Below are 23791 nucleotides of genomic sequence, written 5' to 3' on the forward strand. Positions count from 1 at the left end.
ATGCTATAAAAGAGTGGGGGTGGCTGGTTGAGAGGGGAACTGGAGTCAGTGGCTGCTTTGTGAAGAAGAGTCAGTGCTCTGAGGAGCTGCCCACGAGGAACACCAAGGAGGTATGGAACTCTTGTGATAAGGAGACAGCAGTATGGAACCCCTGCTATAAGATGACAACAACACAGGACTACTTCACTTAGTGCACTGGAAAGGGAAGAAAAAACAAGGGGACAACAAGTGGGGATAGGGATGTCTAACATTATTTAATAATATACAAGAATAGAGACGAAGTTCTATGGGAGACCATTTGTTCTTGTGGCTGAAAATCTACTTTAAAGCTGGTGATAGTCTCTTACTACCCCAAGGTGCCAGGAAGAGGGAAAAGAGCTGCAGCTGCTCCCTGGTTTGCTGGGCATGGTACCTTCTGCATTGTCCCCTGGCACTTAGGGTGAGAGCTTTAGAAATGGAAAAGATTTTTTTCAAAGATAAAACTCCCAGCAGTCTCAAAGTTGATGGGAACCTTTATTTTGATTATTTTCATTGTACTGACATTGTCCTTTTATGCAAACTTAACTGTAAAACACTCTTGAGATACTGCATAGAAAATACACATAGGAAAAACCACATATATACACGTCCATAAAAATAGAATACATCTTGGCAAAATTACTTGTGTACAGTGTATTGACATTATTGAACCAAACTTACATCACCTTTGGAGAAAAATGTTCCATGTGCGTAAAACCCCAGACCATTTACTGAGCTGGGAGTATGGCAGTGGATATGGGTTTGGGTTAAATAAATGGCTATACCAGAATGGCAGAGTAAAAACAAGTTACAAAATACCTGCTCTATAAAGTAGAAGAAGCCATTTTGGTTTTTTCTTCCAAGAAATAGCAACATCTCTACACTTGCATGGAAACCAAAGATACCAGTTCCAAATTCTCCTGTAGATTCATTAGCTGCAAACAAACTTTAACGTAGTTTGTTTCAGCATTTGCAACCCTTGGGCACAGTGGCATTTGGTGGGTTGGAGCATACAACATAGTATAGCACAGCCCTAATTCTATTGGGTAATTGATAAGGAAAAAAATCTAATAGATATAAAATTTAAAACACTTAGCAACCTTTAAAATAAGTAGACCACTTGAAATTATGGGTTTATTTTCTTCAGTTTCTTTCAGTGGAGGCTGCTCCTTGCTTACTTGCTTTGCCTACATGGATTTCTCTGCTGCTTTTCAGAACGTACTGTGGAAAGTGACTATTCCAGTGTAATAAATAAAGCAAGTGGTAACAGGTCCTCAAAGCCATGGATCTTCCCCTTGAATTAGAACAACGGAACTGGAGAGGCAGCCTCTGGGAAGCAGGGGAGGAGAAAAGAGCACAGCACCTTTGAAGTGTGGTGGTTGCCCGTGTGGGGCAGGCAGCAGAGCAGGCAGGAGCAGGCGTGGCCCTGGGCAGGAGGCTGAGCTCAGTAGGGGAAGGCGGAGACAGCGATGTAGATGATGAAGGTGGTGCGGTACTCGACGCTGCCGTCGGCGCTGTAGGACAGGGCCCGCACGCCCATGCGGTACGTCCGGGGCTCCCGCAGCGCCCGCGTGGTGAACACCACCCCCTTCCAGTTCTCATCCCGCAGGGCAAACGGCACTGCAGGGTCCTCCTCCGCCATCAGGAAGGTGGTCCTGGGGTGCATGACTTGGTCATGAGTGTAGGCCACCAGCCGGATCAGATCCTGCCCCGCAGCAATGCCAAAGGGCAGCGACAGCAGCTTGTACTCCAGCGCGTAGGTGCTCAGGTCACACTCCAGGTCGTTGGCCGGGCAGCTCTTGAGACAGAACCTAGGAAGGAGCAGAAGACTTTAGCCCAGAGAGAAGGTGCAGTATCTTAACTACTGAGATAGGTCTTAGAGGAGAAATTCTTCCCCTGTTTACCCTGCTGCAGATCAGAAGTTCTCTAGAAGTGCTCATGCATTCTTTATCCACTGTTTCCTTAGCCACTGCAGCCCAGTTTAATGTCCCTTTTTGCCTCAACAGGATCATTTCAGAAAGATGTTGGCTGTACTGATGTCATTGATGTCCATAGGGTAAGTTTTAGTGACTGTGTTCTCAAACATTAGAATAGTTTAAAATGTTCTGGGCAGCATTTGAGGTATGTGTCTGTTGGGTCATAAAATAAAGAATTTGGAATGACGGGCAGAATAAAGTTTACTTTTATTAATCAAAAGTTAAAACATGAAATCTCTGCTAGTGCAGTTTGCCAGTGCTAATGGAGGTCAAAGGGCATGACCTCCATGTCAGCATAGAAGTCACTGCAGGTTGAGTTTGATACCAAAAGATGGTTTCTGACCATGAAAAAAGCTATTTTTCTTTGAGGATATTGAAAGATTAAAAGAAATCAATATGGGATTTCTTCCCAGAACAGGGAAATAACAAAGCTTAACAGGAACTTAGAGTTATTTTCATTACTAAAAGAAGGTATCTGATGCTTTGAAGCTGATAGCAAGTCAAGCCATTAGAGAGATTCAGATTAGATGTTAGGAAGGAATTCTTCCCTGGCAGTTGAGGCAGTAGCACAGATTGCCCAGAGAAAGTGTTGCTGCCCCCATCCCTTGGAAGTACCAAGGCCAGTCTGGACAAGGCTTGGAGCACCCTGGGACAGTGGAAGGTGTCCCTGCCCACAGCAGAGGGTGGAACTGGATGTTCTGTTACGGTCCTTTCCAACCCAAACCATCCCAGGACTCTGACTCTATGACCTCCAATGGCAATGCCTTACCTTTAGCTACTGTGAGCTCTACTGGTGTCAGGCAAACTTAAATTTTCTCCTTTAACAAGCACAAATTAAGGAGCTGAGCTTGGGACAGGTGAGAAGGGGCTGAGAATAAAACATACCCAGAATGTGGCTCTCGCTGGTAGTTGGGAGGACAAGGGGTGTCTATGCACTGGTAGCTTCCTCTCATGTTGAAACACATCTGATTTGATCCACAATTTATGTCCTCTTCAAGACACTCATCAATATCTGGATGGAAAAACATGCAAGGGATCAACTGCTGGTAGAAGAATTTAAGGGTGAAAATCAAAGTGGGTAAAGGTTGAGCAGGGCTCAGAATGTGCTTCTGTTTGACCCTAGAGCTTGAAGCTCAGTGTGTAATGAGAAAGTCACAGGGGAACTGCAGAGAATCAGAAGTTGCAATTGTCTAGTTTGCTGATGTTTTATGAAACAATAAGTGTGGCACGTAAAAACTTCTGAAACCTGAAATTTGGGATGCTGACACTCACATAGCCAAGTCAGAGAGGTGGCTCAGCCATGTGCTGGGCCTGGCTAGTGTCAGGTTTCTCTGCAGAGCTCCCCCAGAGCCCTGCAGGGACAGCTCTCCTACCTTGGCAGGTTTTGCCGTTGGGCATGAGGCGGTATCCGGCGGGACAGACACACTGGAAGCTGCCCAGGCTGTTCCTGCACTCGTGCTGACACGTGTCTCTGCTCTCACACTCATCAATGTCTGTGGAGAGAAGCACCAACACCTCAGCATTCCCTGAGCCTGCCATGAACACAGGTACTTCTCCCCTATTTAGGTACTGCAAGTGTACAGACAGAGCTGGTGGGAGTTGTCTGGATCTCTTTTTCTGATGGGGTTGAACATCTAAGACCAGAGTGTCCTCTTCCCTTACCTGTGCCATTCCTTGTAACTCTGCAGGCACTAAAGGCAGCTTTGAGGGGCTCCTTATGTAAAGTTTTTAGAGCACATTAGCATGATTTAGACACAGATAATTTCTAATTATAATGGCTTTTGAAACATCTGCTAGTTCAGGACAGCAGCAAAGTAATCTCAAGCAGGAGTTCAGATTTGCATGGTTAAATAGTGGAAGGAAGGTCTTTGCTTCCCCTGTCTGACTGGCAGGGGTTGCATTAGATCAAAATGCAAACAGAAAAGAGAAACACATGTGACTACAAACATTTGTGCTGTTAGCAAATCCTGATGGTTGCCTATTGAAAAGATTTTCTTTAACAAAAGCATCACTTGGGAGCATTTTTCATATTAAACAATAATTTTAAAATTTAGATGTTTATTCAATGAAATGCAAGTTTCCTGGAATATTAATATTATTAATATTCATGGCATACTAACTAATTCCAACTGGAAGCTGAGATGAAGATCAAAACTGGAAACAAACCCTTCCTTCCTTCAGCGTTGTATACTGGGTCTCTCAAACTCCTATACCATAACAATCCACATGGATGTGACTATCAAAACCTCTCTGTAGCTTAAACACAAGGTTTGATGTCTTCTCCATGCTCACTGAATTACACTGCAACCTGTTTTCTTACATAAAATAATAATAATAATTTAAAAGCTTCTCTGCCTGTTGCCTGTGTGACAGTGGCAGTGCTGGCAGTGGCCCCAGTGTGATTGATTCTAAAATGTTCATTCCAAACCTTTCTGACACGGATTACTGCTGCCAGTGGGAGTCTGACAGAAGCACTGTAACTAGGTCGGGGCTTCTGGTGGCTTTTGGAGTGTGAGAAGATTCACCAAGGTGAGCTACCATGATCAGGAGAAAGACAATAACAGAGGGAAATACTTTGCACACAGGTAATAAGCAGCACAATTAAAAAAAGGTTGTAAGGAGGTTTGAGAACATTTTTGCTACAATGTGAGCCAAGACAGCAGAGACCAGAACATGCAGAACCCTCTGAATATTGACCAGGGTAATAGAAAACACAACCCCAGCACCACAAACCCTCAGCCCTGGTATATATCACACAGTAACCTAAGAATAAGGCCCAAAACAGAGTTGCATAGATAGGACTGACATTTACCTACACATCTGGCATTTCTTGCCTCATAGCCTTCAGGACAAGTTTCTCTAAGGTTCCTTCTAGTCCTGGAGAAAGGTATTCTGCTGTTCCTATACTCTGAGAAGGAGCTGTAGAGATTTGAGGAGTGCCTGTAATAGTGCTGCAGTTGCTGGTTGTCTCTCCCAGGGGAGAACTGAGCATAGTTATAGCTACTGTAAAAGGCACCCGAATTTGGCACCCTCTCCAATCCGGCGCAAGATTTCCCATCACCCAGTAACTGTTGCCCAGATGGACAGAAACACTTGAAGCTGCCAGGGGTGTTGGTGCAGTGAAGTGCACAGGGTTTAGGCACTTGTTCACATTCATTAATGTCTGCTCATGTGACATGATCCAGAGCCCCAAACCATGTGGAAAGGAGAGAAAACAAACAAACAACAACACATAACTATACGTATATATACACACAGATACTTAGTGTCAGGAACAAGCTGAAGATATAAAAGCGAGGTTTGGAGGCACTAAAACATAGAGAACACTAGGCCAAGCAGGCAGGATCCACTGTCCTGGACTGTAAGAGACCTTCATTCTCCCACAGGCTGATGTGACTGTGCTCACTAGGACAGGAGCCCTGCTGAAGCCTTGTTTCAGCCTCAACTGCTCAATACTCTCTTAGTAATTGGGGTTTTTCCTTAAGTGCTCCATAGATGAGCACTTCTGGCTTTTGACAATCAAAAATCTTAGGTTGTTTAAAAAAAAAATAAAAAACTATTTATTACTTAGGAAAGCTTATCTTGAAGTAGTCATCAGGGAGGAATGCTCTTCTGACATGATACGTAACAGCAACCAAAACCAGCCTCTCACTTGCTGTCACAAACTCACATTCAGAAATCCTCACTATCAGGGTAGGTCAGCTGTTACATTTTAAGTATTTGACATAAATGCAGTAAAGGTGATGCTAAATGATTCTACTGCCTTCCTGAAGTCTCTTAAATGCCAGGGGAAGTGCTTATGCTTATCCACTTGCCCTGGCCTCACACATTAAACTCTCCTGCTCCCCACGTCAGAGCCCCAGAGCCTCCTGAGATATGGGAGAAAACCCTGGGTGGCTTTATGCCAAGATGGACAGGGAGTGACTGCATGGCTGGCATTCCTGTGAGTGCCAGGGATCCTATTCCTTCCCTGCTGGGAGCCACCCATGCCAGGAGTGGAGCACTGAGGGAGAAATGCAGATCAGGTCCTTGTGCTCTGTCGGCTGAGGAACACCCCTGGCAGTCCTGATCGGGGGGATAGGTGTACTTGGGATGTTCAGGAGCCAAACTCAGTTCTGGGTCGGTTGGGCTTCTTGGGGTGTGCTCCTAGGGCAACCCACATGACTCCTTGTGTGATTGCCTTCAGGGGTGAGCCAGGGCATGATGAACCAGAGATGAGCACAGCCAGGCACATCAACAAACCCCACCTGATTTTTATAACTGAAACCTCCTGTGGAGTGGTCATCCATCACACAGTGCTCTGAGTCCCTCTTACACTTTGTTTTCAAAGCACAGCCCCAAACCAATCTCTGTTTCGAACCATTTAGCTCCGACTGTTTGTTTAGAACGGAACACTTTGTTTTAGACGGCCAATTGGAAACACAGAGCGAAGGTGTCTCTACAGCGTGGTGTCGCCCAGGGACAGCACTGCTGGTGTGTTGCAGCAGAAAGCCAGGCAAAGCAGAGCACAGGAGCGAGCGCAGCTTACCCACGCAGGGCCTGGCGGTGCCCTGGGCGCGGAATCCTCGCGGGCACACGCAGCGGTAGCTGCCGCGGGTGTTCTCGCACAGCTGGTTGTAGCGGCACTGGTGCGACCCCGAGCGGCACTCGTCAACATCTGCAGCACACGGCAAGGCAACAGTCACAGCTCTGCAACAGCCCCGCTGCGGGAGGAACCCGGGGCTGCTCCATCCCTGCAGGTGTCCCAGGACAGGCTGCATGGGGCTTGGAGCAACCCAGGATGGTGGATGCTGTCCTTGCTCACAACAAGAGGTAGAAATAGGTGATTTTTAAGGTCCCTTCCAGCCCAAATCATCCCATGATTCCACTAGAACAAAAGCTTTGGTACCACCTACAACATCAGCTGTGCTTAAAACCCTCCCTGATAAGCAGCAGGGACCTGTGATCTTGATTGAGAGCTCTTGAGCCAACTCTTAAGAAATCATGCACACACAAAGCAAAATATTTCAGTCAATGAATAACTGAGAGAAATCAAGGTTCCAACACAGAAAAGACCACCAAAGGAAATCTTACTGTTCTTGCTTAAGAACAGTGGAAGACTAGAGGTAAAAGCAGATGCATCCTTGCTAATACCAACTACAAAGAAAGTTAAATAGAGATGCTCCATAAGCAAAAACAAGTTGGTGCTTTAGTATGTACAAATATTATTAACTGGAGATGGACAATCTTCAGGATTATTTATAAAAATAAATATCATCATTGTCCCTCTGTTTCCCAGAGCCACACAGTGCATTAATGCTTCTACTCACCAATGCAAGTCCCGTTCTCTGCTTTGGTCATTCCACTGGGACAGAGATCAATGCACTTATAGCCACCACGGGTGTTCTTGCAGAGCTGATCAGGCCTGCACACATTCTGCCTGCACTCATTGACATCTTATTCAAACAAAAGCCAAAAAAAAAGGAAGATTGGACTCAATTATGTCATCCACACATTGAATCATTTCATGCACATGGATCAGTCAGCCCAATTCCTGCTGCCTCTGGCTTTCAGTACTGCTTGCCAGATTCCAAAATGTACATCAAGTATATCATCCATAGCAGCATTTTCTTTCATAAGAGAGCAACAAATAAATGTTGAACTCGGTCTGTTGGAAAGAGGGAATGGACATTCAGAACTTCATCCCTACCCACACATTTTCTGCCCTTCAGCTGGAATCCTGGGTCACAGCCACAGTGGAAACTTCCTATGGTATTGAAGCAACGCTGATGGCAGGAGTTGGACTCTTGACACTCGTTAATGTCTGTGGAACAACACAAATCCTTGGCACCAGGGCTGGCAGTTACCCTGTGGGCACTACCTGAGCAGGCTTTGGCTGAGTTCTGCTCAGGAGTTTGCTGCTCTCCCATCTTTGTACAAGAAAATTCACATGGGACACAAACCCAAGAACGCTAATTTCTTCCCTGACAGGATTTTAAATTTTCTAAAGACAGAAGAAGCAAAAGATTAAAAAACAAAACAAACCTAAAGACCAAACCCCCAAAACTCCACAACCTTAAGAATGAAAATATATAGACAGGTACTTGGAGGCTCCCTCTAAAGTGAGTTTCAGCTGCAGAGAGCTCGTGGCCGAGGTGTACCTTGGCAGCTGAAGCCGTCGGGCGTCCGTCGGAAGCCGCTCCCGCAGCGCAGCACGCAGCGGAAGGAGCCAGGCAGGTTCTCACAGTCCTGTCCTGCATGGCAGCTCTGCCCCCCCAGAGCACACTCGTCGATGTCTGCAATGGGAAACGAGCTGCAAACCCTGCCCAGCCAGCACAGGGGACACACCAACCTGTGCCTTCAGCACCAGCAACTAGAAACACGTGACTGCAAGTACATTCAGATATGAAATAGAATACCACCAATAAATTGTGTTCTTATAATGAGAAAACGGCCCGAATAAAACCTCTCCTTAGCAATTTAAGTGCCTCTTAAGGCATTTTAAGGCCTTCAATTATCTAAAGGGCATTTGTATCCAAGCTGTCCCCAGCACCTTCCTTACCCTGACATGTTCTGCCATCAGCAGAGATGGTGAAGCCTTTGGGACAGGAGCAGTAGTAGGATCCCACAGCATTATGACAGATGTGGGAACAAGGATTTCCCACAGCACATTCGTCTTCATCTGGAACAAGAAAATGTTTGAAAAACCAGTGAGACTTCCCAATCAGTCAGACTACTCCAATCTGATCCTTCCTCAGAGGTGTGCAACTAGTAAACCCCACAGGGCAAAACCAGATCCAGTAATTCCCTTCATCTGCAATCTTTCAAGAAGTAATGAAATAAATCCACAAAATCATCTCAGATTATTTCTCCCTAAAACAACCCCAACTCTTAGAGAGACAGCACTCATGTGCTTCTCTCCACCTCCATCCCCCAAGCAGGAACATGTGGGCTCCTGTCTGAGGTGCCAACACTCAGCCTTTCCTCCACACAGGTCACCCAAGTCCTTCATTGCTCTGCAGGCTCATTGTCCTCCAGGTGTACATGAAGTACTGATTTAAAAGCTGTCTGGGCACTACTCCTATTGTAGGTGAGGACAGAAGTAACATCTTCAGCTGCCCTTGGATCTACAACCTTTTAGCAAGGATAAGTCACACTTTTAGAAGTGCACACATAAGGGGGATGTAGGTTCTGGTGGTTTAATAATGTGCCCAGCTCTGGAGCCCTCAGCACAAGGTGGACATGGACCTCTTAGAGCAGGTCCAGAGGACACCATGGAGATGCGCCAAGGGCTGGAACCCCTCTGCTCTGAAGCCAGCCTGGGAGAGCTGGAGGTGCTCACCTGGAGAAGGGAAGGCTTCATGGAAATTTAAGGCCCCTTCCAGTGCCTAAAGCAGCTCCAGGAGAGCTGGAGAGGGACTGTTTACAGGGGCCTGGAGTCACAGGAGAAGCGGAATGGATAACCACTTCCAGAGGGCAGGGATAGATGGGATACTGGGAAGGAATTGTTCTCTGAGATGGTGGGGAGGCCCTGGCACAGGGTGCCCAGAGAAGCTGTCCAAGAAGTGTCCAAGGCCAGGCTGGACAGGGCTTGGAGCACTCTAGGCTAGTGGAAGGTGTCCTTGCACATGGCAGGGGTGGAAATAGGGGATCTTTAAGGCCCCTTCCCACCCAAAGCAGTCCAGGAGTCCATGGTCACACCCAGCCATGTCAGTCCTTACCTGAGCAGTAAGGCCCAGATGAGTCCAAGGCAAACCCTGCAGGGCACTGGTTGCTCCGATCCCCTGTATGATAAAGAAAGCACGCATCACTTGTGGATAAAAATATGGCCATTTCACAACTTTAACAGTAAGAACTGCAGCCCAGCAATTTTACAGTCTTTACTATATTTCAACACCAAACCAGACACTTTTAAATCCAGCCTTTAGTGGTTTTTCTACTTTGGCATCAAAAGTCTGAATTGCATGGCTTGTGCTGGTTTTAGTAACACTGAACAGGTGTGTCGGGGTCCCCTCAGAGTGGGCTGCAAGTCCCATCCCAGCCTAATGCACCCTGGAAAGTTTCTTATTGAAAGAATAAAGAGCATTCAGTTTTACTTCACATAACAAGAGAACAGTAGACCCAAACCAAACAAATGTCACCATGTCACAAATCTTAGGAGGTCACTGTAGAAGACAACCATATACTACAAACTGCAATGAGAAACTCAGGGAGAGACTCCTCAAAGGAGACAGGGCTTTGGCTGCTTGAAAACTGAAATTTAAAAAATGAAATTTAAAAAAAATCCCAAGCACCAGTATCTTAATTGTTGGAGGAAATAAATGCTAGTTCAGTAAAGGCTTAGCCAGATTTAATCACAGGCATATCTTCATCCAGAGATTCCCTTTTATCAGATCTCTTTTTAAATTAGAATAAGATGTATTTGGTTTTCAAATTGTACAATGAGTCCATAGTCTGGCAAGTGGTAAAAACCTTATTTTACTTAATTTAGAATCTTGTTACTGAAAAAGAAAGACTGAGACAGCCAATCCCTCTGTTTCATTTACTTCCAAACCAGAGTAATTTCCCTACCACATTAAAAGAAAAGCCCAAATAGCTTAAAGAAGTAACAGGCCAGTTTGCTCATTAATTAGAGTTTCTGAAAGGAAAATGTGCTCACCTAAATCCATGCCTGTCCCCTTTGGTCACTCAGGTTCATAAAAGCCAGCAGTCAGCAATGCTAACTAATAGTTAATTAAGGGTTACATCAACAAAGTCCTGGGATCTACACTAAAGCTACCCAAGTTTCACAGAACTTCCTTTTGAGACCACAGGTGACTCAATGAATTCTAGGCAGAGAGAACAGTCTTTCCCCATTGTTTGATTCCTGGGAAGGCCTAGAACAATACCTTTTGCAATGGAAGCCTGGATTTTGAAAGCCACGGCCTCCTGCAGCGGGTGGTACTCTGTGGTGATGGAGGCAGCGCGCAGGGTCTGCACCAGGAAGGGCATCCTGCCCTTGGAGGGCTCGTAGGTGATGGAGTGGTTCCACGTGTAGGGAACGCTGACCCCGTCTGCCGCAAAGAGCCGCGTGGAGTGCGCGTGCAGCTGCCCAGGGCCCGTCTGGATGTAATCCTCTGTGTAATCCTGCAACACAACCCTGGCCTTCAGCTGCTCCCACACCAGCACCACCTGGGCCTGTGCTTCAGAGCTGGGAGATGTGCTTAGAGAAAGGGGCTTATCTTAACTGCTGAACAAGGAGTATTGCACAAGCACAGGTCCTTTTCACTGTTATTTTAACTGTTGAATCTTAACACTGCCTGGTCTATTACTTTAAAAATCAATTCAGACTGATGTACTGAGGATCCTGATGATGGAAGCCACAGCAGGGGATTTCTAAAAAATATCTTACTCCTCAATAACAATCTTTTGAGGTCTAAATATTTGGCTTTTATTTGAAGTCAGATGCTGACAAATGTGCTAAATAAATAAGTGGTGGAGAAACATTCTGCCACTCAAGAGGGGTATAAATATTGGACATACTACAAATTGCGGTTTTCCAAAATATCAACAACTTCAGGTATATTTATTGTGTGGTGGGATTAATACAGTAAAATACTGGTGGGATTAATACAGTAAAGTACTGTTACTAATTACTACAAGAGGTTAAAGATGCACCTTTCTAGCTCTGCCCAAAGCAACCCTAACATGCCAGCCATCAATAACTACCCTGAAGACCCTCCTCAACACTACCTGCCAACACCTCAAACTCTTGAGAGACTAACACCACCCTCCTAATGAGAACTTTCTGCTTTCAAATGCAACATCAGCATCATCAGTTCAACCAAGCACAAAAGAAGTCACATACAGTACAGCAGGTTGCAGGACTCAGTGTTTCCTGCTTTCCTCTGGGTGAGAGAAGTACAGATGCATGAGAGCAGGGGTGGTACCTGAAGCAGCTTTACCTTGACACTGACATCAGCCACCGACTGGAGCTGCAGCACGTGGCCACTCACAACAACATCCAGCAGCAGGGCCCCGTCCGTGTCCAGGCCCCGGGCAACGTGCGTCATGCGCAGGATCTCACCTGGCAGTTTAACAGCACACTCATTTGGCACACATTCCCAACAGTGACTCCCAACAGCCACATGGAATCGAAACTGGAGTTCCCTGACCAGTAATTTATACTTACATTTTGGAAGCTGTACCATGCCCATGAGAAAAAACATGACATATTTCAAACTACAGCTCTAAATGGTGGAATAAAGGCTCAGAAGGCTACAGTCAGTCTGAAAATATTAGTGTAAGCACAAGACCCAAATGGTCCTCTGCTATCTTTTCAGAAATGCAGCCTCCATCTGACTTACTGGATACAGAGCTGATCTATCCCAGGCAACTCACCAGTTGCAAACTCCACTTGAGTTTCTCTCTTGAAGACAGCGTCAGTGAGTGTAAACCCATTCACTGCTTCCCCAATTTCTTTGGCAGTTGTCCAGTAAACTGGGCTGAGTATGGAAACGAGTTTTCTCATCGCTGGGCCTGAAGGAAACACCACAGAAAAGCGGGGAGCTTTGATCTCATCACAGACCCACATGCACAGGAGCTGAATATGAAGATCTAGAACTAGTGTAACCCTTCAGAAGACCAAAAGTATTGCTGTATTCAGAGAAAAAATTGATCAAAGTCAAAGAGACCTACCAAGGGTCCGAGGGACGTTCGTGATCTTTGCCTCTATCACTCTGGTGTCAGAATCCGGGCTGTCCGTTACTGTGGCGTTCAGGAAAGCAATCCCAAATTCCACATCATTGATATTGCCAATGATGCTGCCCTTGGCACGTGCAGGCCCACCTGTGCAGGGGATGGGGGAAAGGCAAAACACAACCCCATGTGATAAGCGCTGTTGGGTATTTTAGGGAAGAGAGAACTGGGCTTTAGTTGCAGGGCAGATTTAAGCCCAAAAACTTAAATTACCCAGTCAACTGGCCAAGATGAGAGATAGCACCAGTGAAATCAGGATTGCCACAGACTTTCAGCGCACTGTCACTGCATGCAGGCTGTAAATACTCACCAGGACATGCTTGGGTGTTGCACCTGGATATCTGGGAGGAGTCCCCAGGGCAAGGACGGCCACGATTCAATGGGGCCGGGCTGCTGCACAGGCGCACCCGGGTCTGCTCTCCTCCTCCACAGGAAGCAGAGCACTGGCTCCATGACTGCCACTGCCCCCAGTTTCCATCCACTGCAGAATAAAGAATGAAGAAAGCAATTTTTCAATTTAAATGCTTCAGGCTGCATTGATCATGCTGAAGTCAATTCCTTCCTGGAGGAACCAAGGTTCTAAAGGAATAGCTTAAAGGACAACAAAACCATTGTAACAGGCAGGTGTGAACACTCCTGCCATCAGAAACACAGAATCCCAGACTGGTTTGGGTTGGAGGGACCTTAAAGCTCATTCAGTCCCACCCCTACCACAGGCAAGGACACCTTTCATTGTCCCAGGTTGCTCCAAGCCCAGTCCAACCTGGCCTTGGACACTTCCTAGGCCAGGTGGTGTCTAGGAAGGTGGTCTGCATTCCTCATATGGCAGATACCCTGATGTCTTCCAGGGAAAGCTGCATTGCCACTGCTGTTGTGAGCACTGACCTGGGCACAGGTCCGTGCTGCACCTCTGGATCTGCACGTCAGCCCCAGCACAGGCCCTGCCGCCGCTGGCCGGCCGTGGGTTGTCACAGCTCCGGTACCGCCTTGTCTGGCCCCCGTTGCACGTCCGACTGCAAGTTCCCCAACTGCTCCATGGGCCCCAGTTGCCATGAACTGCAGGAATAAGTCAGATTTGATCTTCCTTGGGGATTTACAACCAGACAGTCAAGCTGGGAAAGTACTTTTGTTGGAGAGTAACTTCTTTGGTTTTTCTCCTCCCAAAAGAAAACAACCAAACTCAGAGGGTGGGCAAACAGCCTGACCCAAAGCACTCACCTGGGCAAGGATCACTGTTGCAAAAATCCATTTGTATGTCACTCCCCTCACACTTGTGTCCCCCGAACTGCGGGGCCGGGTCGGAGCAGTGGCGCGTCCTCTGCCTGCTGCCTCCCCCGCAGGACACGCTGCAGGAGCTCCAGCTACTCCATGGGGACCACTTCCCATCCACTGGGGAGAGAGGCACAGCAGTTACAGCCCCAGACTCCAGCAGCAACACAGCACAGAAGTGCTGCATTGGGGAAAACTGAACATGGATGGCTCTGCCTCTCTACAGCATCTCAGCTACTTGGGGATTTCTCCCCAGGGACCTGGGGGTGGGTGAGAGCTGGACCAGCCCTGGCCATGTGAGGTGGGACCAGAACTCCCCATGCCCTGGGCTGACCCCGTGTGGGCAGCAGGGGAGAGGGATTCCTGTCTGCCCTTCTCAGGTGAGACCCCACCTGCAGAGCTGCTCCAGCCCTGGGGCCAGAAGCAAAGGAATGCAGCTGCTGGAGAGGGTCCAGAGGAGGCTCCAGAGCTGCTCCCAGGGCTGGAGACCCTCTCCACTGGAGCCAGTTTAGGGTTGGAAGGGACATCAAAGCTCTCTCTCTGGGAGAGCTAAGGGTGTTCATCTAGAGAAGAAAAGGGGTCCATTTGCAGGGTATATAGCAGATGCTATGTAGTGACAGAGTCGGTGACAATAAAAAGCTTGAAGGGGAGTTTTTTCAGGGATTAGACTTTTAGAACCAGAAAGCGTTAACCACGAGTAAAGCAGAACAGGGGGAGGGAAGGAGAAGTTTGGTCTCACCTGGGCAGCGGCGGCGGAAGCAGAGCTGGAGCTGCGTGTCGGGGCCCTGGCAGCGGGGGCCGCCGTGCGCCGGGGCCGGGCTGGTGCAGAGCCGCGGCCGCGTCTGGCTGCCCTTCCCGCACGTGGTGCTGCACGGCCCCCAGGGGCCCCAGGGGCTCCACTCGCCGGCCACTGCAAGGGCAGCACCGCTTACACACTGCCCCAGAACGGGCACACAGCCATAGGGATATCCCTGATCCCACGCACTGCCCCAGAACTGACACACAGCCAGGATATCCCTGATCACACACACACTGCCCAGAACAGACACACACCTGGGATATCCCTGATCACACACACACTGCCCCAGAACGGGCACACAGCCATAGGGATATCCCTGATCACACACACACTGCCCAGAACAGACACACAGCCGGGATATCCCTGATCACACACACACTGCCCAGAACAGACACACACCTGGGATATCCCTGATCACACACACACTGCCCCAGAACGGGCACACAGCCATAGGGATATCCCTGATCCCACGCACTGCCCAGAACAGACACACAGCCGGGATATCCCTGATCACACACACACACTGCCCCAGAACAGACACACAGCCATAGGGATATCCCTGATCACACACACACTGCCCAGAACAGACACACACCTGGGATATCCCTGATCACACACACACTGCCCAGAACAGACACACACCTGGGATATCCCTGATCACACACACACTGCCCCAGAATGGGCACACAGCTGGGATATCCCTGATCACACACACACTGCCCCAGAACAGACACACAGCCGGGATATCCCTGATCACACACACTGCCCCAGAATGGGCACACAGCTGGGATATCCCTGATCACACACGCACTGCCCAGAACAGACACACACCTGGGATATCCCTGATCACACACACACTGCCCCAGAACAGGCACACAGCTGGGATATCCCTGATCCCACACACACTGCCCAGAACAGACACACACCTGGGATATCCCTGATCACACACACACTGCCCAGAACAGACACACACCTGGGATATCCCTGATCACACACACACTGCCCAGAACATACACACAGCCGGGATATCCCTGATCCCACACACACTGCCCCAGAATGGGCACACAAGCTGGGATATCCCTGATCACACACACACTGCCCCAGAACAGACACACAGCTGGGATATCCCAGACCCCCCACAAAATGCCATGAGCAGTGGCCCAAACAGCACTTTGACAAGCAAAGATTGACTCCTCCCTTTCTGTTTTTTAGCTACATCACCTCACCACCATCATGGAACATCGTGAACACTTAATCAAATCTGGAGTTTCCCAATTCCCTGGGTAGGATGGAGGCCTGAGCAGGGCCAAGGCAGCCTGGCTAAAAGATGCCAGAGAGCAGCAGCCAGAGCTGATTTTCCTGCCAAAACCTAGAGAAATGAGTCTCAGGCCTATGGATGAGTATTTGGCATCACAGTGGCAGCAGAGCCAGGGAAAAATAGAAAAATCAAACATTGCAAATTGTGCAGAAGGGAACATGACAGTGGTGAAGGCTCTGAATAAACTACAACCTGTCAAATGTGGGAAATACTCATGGTACAGGAAGGAAACTTGAACATTCAGGTAGCTGGGAGCAAAATATGGCTAAAAATTATAACAACAGAGGAAAATACGCAGATAAGGTCTTAAATTACTAACAATCATTTTTACATAGCTTTAAATAGTTGGTGGTTTGGGTTTGGTTCTTTTCTTATTTTAACTGGCTTTGCAGGATAGGTTTAGAGTAGAGAAAATTTACACTGTGAGGATGTGAGTAACAAGTACTGGAAAACAGTAAAATACAAATTAATATTTTTATTGGTGTAAAAATAAAAACAAAAGAAATTGCTAAGATTTCTTACACTTACTTTTGTGATTCCTATTTCCAAGAACTCATGCCATTCAATTAAAAAAAATAAGTAATGAACAACTAAAAATAAGCTGAGATAATTTGGGTTTAGAGAAACAAAGAGACCTGTATGTGAAGCCTCTCATGCAAATAAGGTTAAATTACTCTTCTCTTACCTGGGCAAGGCTTGAGGTTGCACATGACTGACTCCAGAGCGCTGCCCTCACAGGGCTTCCCTCCGTGCTGAGCTGGGGGGTTACTGCAGGTCCTGCTCCTTGTCCTGTTCCCTTGGCCACAGCTCCTTGAACACTCTTCCCACAGCCCCCACTCCGACCAGCTCCCATCCACTAAGGACCAGAAAAAGCCCAGTTTTCATTAAACAGTATTTTTGCAGTATTTATTGAAATTTCCTATTCCCTTCCAAAATTAATTACAACTACTTAGAAAAATTAATCTGCCATCAAGATCCATGGTGATAAAAGTTCATTGTTTGGGCACTTAATGCAAGGCACATTAAAACTGTCAATTCATTGTGGCTTTTCAGTACTTAAATAGTGTTTACAAAATAGAGGGAGGGAGACTTAGATGGGCAGACAGCAATAGGACACGGGGCAAAGGTTTTAAATTAGAAGACGAGATATTTAGATTAGGTATTTGAAAGGAATTGTTCCCTGTGAGGGTGGGCAGGCCCTGGCACAGGGTGCCCAGAGAAGCTGTGGCTGCCCCTGGATCCCTGGCAGTGTCCAAGGCCAGGCTGGATGGGGCTTGGAGCAGCCTGGGCTATGGAAGGTGTCCCTGCCCATGGCAGGGGTGGCACTGGATGGGCTTTGGGGTGCCTCCAACCCAGACCGGTGTGGGACTGTGTCAGCAGCAGTACCTGGGCAGGGCTGGCGGTGGCAGCTGCGCCGGTCGCTGTGGGGCCCCTGGCAGCCGCGGCCCCCGTTGGCTGGCACGGGGCTGTCGCACTGCCGGACGCGCTCCTGCACACCCTGGCCACAGGTGACGCTGCACGCCCGCCATTCCAGCCAGCTGGAGAACCCGCCGTGCACTGCAACGGGAGCAGGGATGCTGCTGGGCACTGCCGGGGCCTGCAGCTCCCTTAGGCAGGCACAGAGAAGGGAAAACTGCACCTCCTGACCCCTGGAAATCCACCTCGCTTCATGTCATTACTGTGCACAAATCTCTGACCATAGTTCAAAGACAATTACTGTGTATGCTCCTAAATGCTTTTCTTTAGAGACACAGTTCAGTTATGACATGTTCTGAGGACAGGATCTGATTCAAGATCCTTTCATTATAATTTTTGTCTCTCACCCTTCACAGCCTCTATCTCTCCCAGCTGGATGAGTATAATAAAATAAAATCATGAAAGAGAACCCCGCTGACACTTCAGACCAGGCTTACCCGAGACCTAATGCTAATAAAGAAGATAAGACCAAACATCTCATCCATAAAACGTGGGCAAGATGAATGTTGACCACATTTGATCCAGATTAATGCTGTCATCTACCAGCTTCAAAGTCACTCTGCTGTTTTGTGCACTTACCCTGCACAGTGAGGGGCACTGTGACGAGGACGGAGCCCAGGAGGTTCCTGGCCACACACTCGTACTGGGAGGTGTCCTCCCTCTGCAGCGCGGCGATGCGCAGGGAGCCGTTGGGCAGCAGGGTCACTCTGTCACTGTCCAGCAGGGGCTGGCCCTGCCGGGACCAGCTGATGGCAGGAGGGGGCTCTCCCCTGGCCTGGCAGTCCAGCACTGCCGTGGCACCGGCCTCCAGCACGGTGCCCACCGGTTCCACAGTGATCACTGGGGGGCCTGAAGAGAAAGGGTCCTTTGGGTGACAGCACATGGGCACAGGCCTGATTGATTTAGTGCTAAAGTGAGTGCAGAGAAATCCCAACTCAGGTTACTTTGACTAAAATCATTATTGCTGATCCCCTGCTGGCTAAACAGAAACACAGAATCCTTAAGGTTGGAAAACAGATCACCAAGTCCAACTATCAACCCAACACCACCACCGATGTTCACCACTAAACCACGTTCCCCAGTGCCACCGAACAGACACGTTACAATGCCAACAAGCTGAACATGAACATGCAGCAATCTGAGGACTAAAGCTGAGATTAAGGCCCAGCTATAAGAGCCCATGTTCTTCTTTATTGCTAAAATGGTTTGTTTTTCATAAAACCCACAAGAAGATGATATTATTCATGTCCAGAGACAACTGAGAGGTAAGGAACAGACCCACAATGCTTGAGGCTACAGTAGGAGAGGCATATTTAGAAATTATCCCAGTAGCAAAGAAAACCTCTAACGGATTATTTTTGCCAAAACTAAAATACTGTCAATGAGAATTAGAATTCACCTCATATAAATTGAGAGTCTAGTTTATTCCAGTTGTATTGAGTGAACTAAGAGAAACAAGCCCTTTCAGAGAGTAGTTCAGCTCGTTCCACACTAGTTTCTATGATGAGGCTCAACCACTCTACATCCCTCTCTCTTCTTTGACTTCAATCACAGCTTAGATCAGACTCTCACATATTCATAATTAAAGATGCCCAGAGAAGCTCTTGGCTGCCTCATCCCTGAAGTGTTCAAGGACCAACCAGCTCTAGTGGAAGGTATCCCTGCCCACAGCAGGTGATCTTTAAAGTCCCTTCCAACCCAAGCCCTTCTACAATTCTGGGAAAGAGGAGATGAGTCCAAACCTCCAGGGCAGTGCCCAACCTGAAACACTCTCCCAGGAGCTGCCTGCACCTCCCCACAGGCAGTTTACACTCCCTTAAGGGGCCTCCCTTTGAGCCTTACTCTGCAGGGTCAGTGTCAGGCTGCGCTCCACCACACCCACGTCATTGGTTGCCACGCATTTGTAGTCACCAGCATCTTCATTCTGAGGAACAAAACAGGGGCTCAGTCTACAGGGCTCCTTCTGGCAGTGAATTTTAATCCCAATTCAAAATACAGACATGACTACATGGGGAGAAATAGGAGTCCTGCTGTTCAGATTAGGAATTTAGATTTGGAATAAGAGATTTGCACAAGGAGAATGCAACTGCTTTTCAGCTGACCTGTAGAAAGAAGCCAGGCTCTCTTAAGGTCAGAAGCAAAGGTCCCATTTAACTGGTCATGACCAGGATCTCACACACCAACAATTAGTATGTAATGTCAGTCCTTGTGACAAGCAGGGAGAACTCTGATCCCATGGCGATTTTTGCCTCAATAATTTGAATCTAATTCGAGTCTGAAGTAAAACATTTTTTAAAGTTGAAAGCAAAGAAGGGTAAATGTCTAGCCTGACTCCTTCAAACCAATATGATCAGGAACATCTTTATCAATCAAGTTCAAAGCAGACACTCACAGTATAGGGGCAGGACTCACCACGGTGCCATAGATAGCAAGGGAACCATTCCCAAGCTGTCGGATCCTGTTACTAATCTGAACTCCTACTCCTTTTCTGCTCCACTGGATGGTTGGAGGGGGATCTCCTCTGACTTCACAATTCAACATGGCATTGCCACCCAAGGGCTCAATTCTGCTGGAGTGATAATCCCCTTTGAAGACTGGAGGCTCTTGAAAAACAAGAGATGGCAGAGAAATAGTAGAGCCAAAATAAAGTGTGCCTAATTGAGAACGGCTGGCAGGCATCACTCACCTCTGACTTTCTGAAGGGGGAATTTCCATCTGTTCAGATTTTTCCCATTTAGCCATTGGCAAGGTATTATATACTAGGGGGAACAGCTTTAAACTGAATCTACCTAACAGCAGGTAGATTCAAGTTGGATATTAGGGAGAAATTGTTCCCTGTGAGGGTGGGCAGGCCCTAGCCCAGGTTGCCCAGGAAAGCTGTGGCTGCCCCTGGATCCCTGGCAGTGTCCAAGCTCCGGCTGGATGGGGCTTGGAGCAGCCTGGGCTAGTGGAGGTGTCCCTGCCCATGGCAGGGGGTGGCACTGGACGAGGTTTAAGGCTCCCTTCCCCTGCCTCCCATTCCAACTCCTCTATCCAAACCCAGTGGCTACATGGAGCTGTCCAGCAACAAGCACAACTGCTGAATTTCATGTACCTTTGACATACACGAAGCCAATGGCCTTGATGGAGCCCACTGTGTTCTCTGCAGAGCACACATAAGTCCCAGAGTCCTCCTTGGACACCCTCTCAATGAGCAGCTCACTGTGTCCGTTGACATCGTCGTACTGTGCTGGAGGGAGAGCGGGGAAAGAGTCATTGCAGGGATTGAAATGTACACAGCTCACAGCTGTGTACACAGCTTGGATCTGTGCACTCTTAGCAGCTCAGCCATGGGGTCTTGTGCATCCCTGAGACACTCCAGGAATGCACAGAAAGTCACTGCTGTAACATTTGCCCACATGCACCTGTTCACTTCAGCTACCCCATGATTTTGAGCATCAATTGCTCCTGGATGCTGAGTAAATACCATAAGCTAGGAATGTTTTTAATGTGCTACATTATTGGCTACAGAAGAGGGATCATCTTTTAATCACCTTACAACTCTGTCTCAGAGGCAGTTTAATTACATGATTGCATAACACTAAAGATATTCCTCACACAATCACTAACAGTTTATTCCAGCTAGAGTTTTCTTCTTCCCTGCCCTAAACTGCAATGCTGCACAGGGGAAAAAAATCTGCAGCCAAATGGCCATCAGGGACCTACCTGGAATGATGTTATTGTTAAAGGTCCACGTTATTCTGGGGACAGGTACCCCAGTTGCTTTGCAGGTTAACCTGAGCTGTTCTCCTTTGGCCAAGGCTACGTCTCCAGGCAGTTCAGTGAAAGCTGGGAGCACGTGAACTGTCAGGGTGACTGTGTGTGTGTCCTCCCCAGCAGCGTTGGTGGCAATGCAGGTGTAACTGCCAGAGTCTTCAGGCTGGAAGGAAACATGGTGGGGAAATTTCAGCTGGGATATATCCTACAGCACATGCCACTCATATCAGTAAGATAATCTTGAAAGGCTTGGAACAAGCATTCAGCAGAAATGCTCAGCTGAGCTCTTCTACATCCCTAAATTTCAAGGATGACTAACACTTTTTACCCTTCCTGAGGATTTACCACTACAAATTCTTCACAGATTTTACTCCCCAGTGGAAAATGAAACTTCTGTAATTATTTTAGAACATTAAGAACAAGAAATCAAAATAAAACAATGACTAACCCAGAAGTGGACCTTATCACTGCCAAATGTGTCCAGTAATAGCTTAGATTCAGGGAGCTTACCAAAACACTGTCCAAAATGAGGTCTCCACCAGGCACAGTCTGGTATTTTCCCACTGTGTCTTTTAACAGCATGTTGTCCTTCCTCCAGTTAATTGTTGGTGCTGGGATCCCCTCGGCCCCACAGGACAGAACAGCCTGGGAGCTCTCCGTGACCGTGTACTGCGTATCCGTGCTGCGGATCCTGGGTGGAACTGTGGGGAGATCATTCGAAACATTTCCTCTGGGCATTATCCAAGCACAACACTGGACTGAAGAAACCCCTTGCCTGGACCACCTGGATTGTCCATTTCCATCAATGACTGTGTGCCAAAGTTCAAGCAACTGGCCAATATTACAACTTAATAACACTCCCCTATATTAAGTAGCACAATTTTCCTGAACTCCTCCCTGTACATCCCTAGCTCCTTATTCTCTGTAGGGTCACACTGGTAACACACATAATTTCCCTACAGTCCCACTTATCATGGAATCACAGGATGGTTTGGGCCGGAAGGGACCTTAGAGCCCATCTCATTCCATCTCATTCCAACTCCCTGCTGTGCACAGGGACATCTCTGACCATCCCAGGTTGTTCCAAGCCCTGTCCAACCCGGCCTTGGACACTCCAGGGATGGGGAGTCCTCAGCCTGTCTGGAGCAGCTGTTGCAGTGCCCCCATGCTCCTAGGAAGAGCTCCTTACCGTGCACAGCCAGCTCTGTGCTGGAGGTGCTGGATCCTGCGGGATTCACCGCGGTGCAGGTGTAGCGGCCGCTGTCCCCAGGCTGCACAAACAGGATCTGCAGAGCTCCCGTGCTCAGCATTCTCCTTCTCATGGACTCTGTTATCTGCTGCCCATCCTTGTGCCAGCTGATCTCTGGCCCAGGGTAGCCTTCAGCCTCACACTGCAGAGTGACAGACTGATCAACAGCAACAACATATTCCTCCACGTGGGACTTGATAACAGGAGGAACTGAAAGGAAGAAAGACAATTATCGAAAGAATTAGATGCTGTAAGAAGCAAGGAACTCTTTTGTTATTGGTGAAAAGAACTGCCCTAAAGCAGACATTGAACTAAAGGGAATACACCTCCTGAGCTCTGTTCAGTATCACATCAAACAGGAAAGCAGCAGGTCCCTTTCTGTTGCTCAGAATTGTATTTGGACCAAGAGAAGGACTTTAAAAGGTGATTTACCTTGAACTTTCAGCTTGATCTTCCCCAGAGCGGTGCCTGCTGGATTCTGAGCAACACACATATAAGTGCCAGCATCTTCCACAGCTGCTCTGGCAATCTGTAAACTGCCACTTGGCTGGACCATGTAACTGTTCCCTAAAACAGATATAACCAAAGGATGACACTTCTGGTTTGGTGAAATAGAGGAGAAGAGAAACCCAAGTTCCAGAAATGAAAATGGGTGTCTGTGTCACAGGAGCAGGCAAGGTCCCAGGCTTTGGGAGGATACCTGTGGTGATGATGTTGATGCCCTCCTTCTGCCACGTGATCACAGGCTGAGGAGTGCCCGTGGCCTCACAGGGCAGCACAATGGGATTGTTCACGATGACATCCAACGCCCCTGGCTGGGCCTGGATAACGGGTGGCTCTGTGGAATGAAAGAAAAAGGGAAAAGCAAACATTCAAGGCTAGGACAATACAGAAGAGCACTACAACTGTACAACCTGAGCAGGCTGAAGTAGCAATGCTGGCTGCCAGCCTTGCTCATCAGCCTCTGGCTTACCCTGCACGTGCAGAGTGACGTGCCTGTGGGCAGAGCCCGCGGCGTTCCGGGCCACACAGGTGTACCTGCCCCCATGGGCCAGCTGGGCAGAGGGGATCTCCACAGCTCCTGGAGCAGAGAGAGCACCACAACATGCAGAGCATCCTCCAGGCACAGGTGCTCCCTTACAGCATCCCTCATTTCATTCCAAGCCATCAGAGAGAGGATCTCTGGGGGATTGTTTGCATTTCTGTAATTCATT

General features: G+C 48.0%; 1 protein-coding gene across 1 annotated transcript in view; it reads right to left on the reverse strand.

The window, feature by feature from the left end:
- Positions 1-499: 499 nt before the first annotated feature.
- HMCN1 (hemicentin 1) overlaps positions 500-23791 on the reverse strand; it is a 164245-nt gene continuing 140953 nt past the window's right edge. The window contains exons 78-107 of the mRNA XM_036388148.2: positions 23551-23658; positions 23278-23415; positions 23010-23144; positions 22518-22787; positions 21839-22029; positions 21278-21491; positions 20667-20801; positions 19985-20175; positions 19415-19496; positions 18152-18421; positions 17483-17653; positions 16782-16952; positions 14719-14889; positions 13929-14099; positions 13596-13766; positions 13021-13191; positions 12651-12800; positions 12354-12491; positions 11918-12039; positions 10862-11099; positions 9695-9757; positions 8536-8655; positions 8135-8269; positions 7684-7797; positions 7304-7429; positions 6523-6651; positions 4807-5157; positions 3368-3487; positions 2880-3006; positions 500-1829 (exon numbers count right to left, since the gene is read on the reverse strand). Coding sequence (XP_036244041.1) covers positions 1463-1829; positions 2880-3006; positions 3368-3487; positions 4807-5157; positions 6523-6651; positions 7304-7429; positions 7684-7797; positions 8135-8269; positions 8536-8655; positions 9695-9757; positions 10862-11099; positions 11918-12039; positions 12354-12491; positions 12651-12800; positions 13021-13191; positions 13596-13766; positions 13929-14099; positions 14719-14889; positions 16782-16952; positions 17483-17653; positions 18152-18421; positions 19415-19496; positions 19985-20175; positions 20667-20801; positions 21278-21491; positions 21839-22029; positions 22518-22787; positions 23010-23144; positions 23278-23415; positions 23551-23658 — 5060 coding nt within the window. The 3' untranslated portion in view covers positions 500-1462. The remainder of the gene's footprint in view (positions 1830-2879; positions 3007-3367; positions 3488-4806; positions 5158-6522; positions 6652-7303; positions 7430-7683; positions 7798-8134; positions 8270-8535; positions 8656-9694; positions 9758-10861; positions 11100-11917; positions 12040-12353; positions 12492-12650; positions 12801-13020; positions 13192-13595; positions 13767-13928; positions 14100-14718; positions 14890-16781; positions 16953-17482; positions 17654-18151; positions 18422-19414; positions 19497-19984; positions 20176-20666; positions 20802-21277; positions 21492-21838; positions 22030-22517; positions 22788-23009; positions 23145-23277; positions 23416-23550; positions 23659-23791) is intronic.

The sequence above is a fragment of the Molothrus ater genome, chromosome 9 (genome assembly GCF_012460135.2).
Source record: "Molothrus ater isolate BHLD 08-10-18 breed brown headed cowbird chromosome 9, BPBGC_Mater_1.1, whole genome shotgun sequence".
Taxonomy (NCBI): domain Eukaryota; kingdom Metazoa; phylum Chordata; class Aves; order Passeriformes; family Icteridae; genus Molothrus; species Molothrus ater.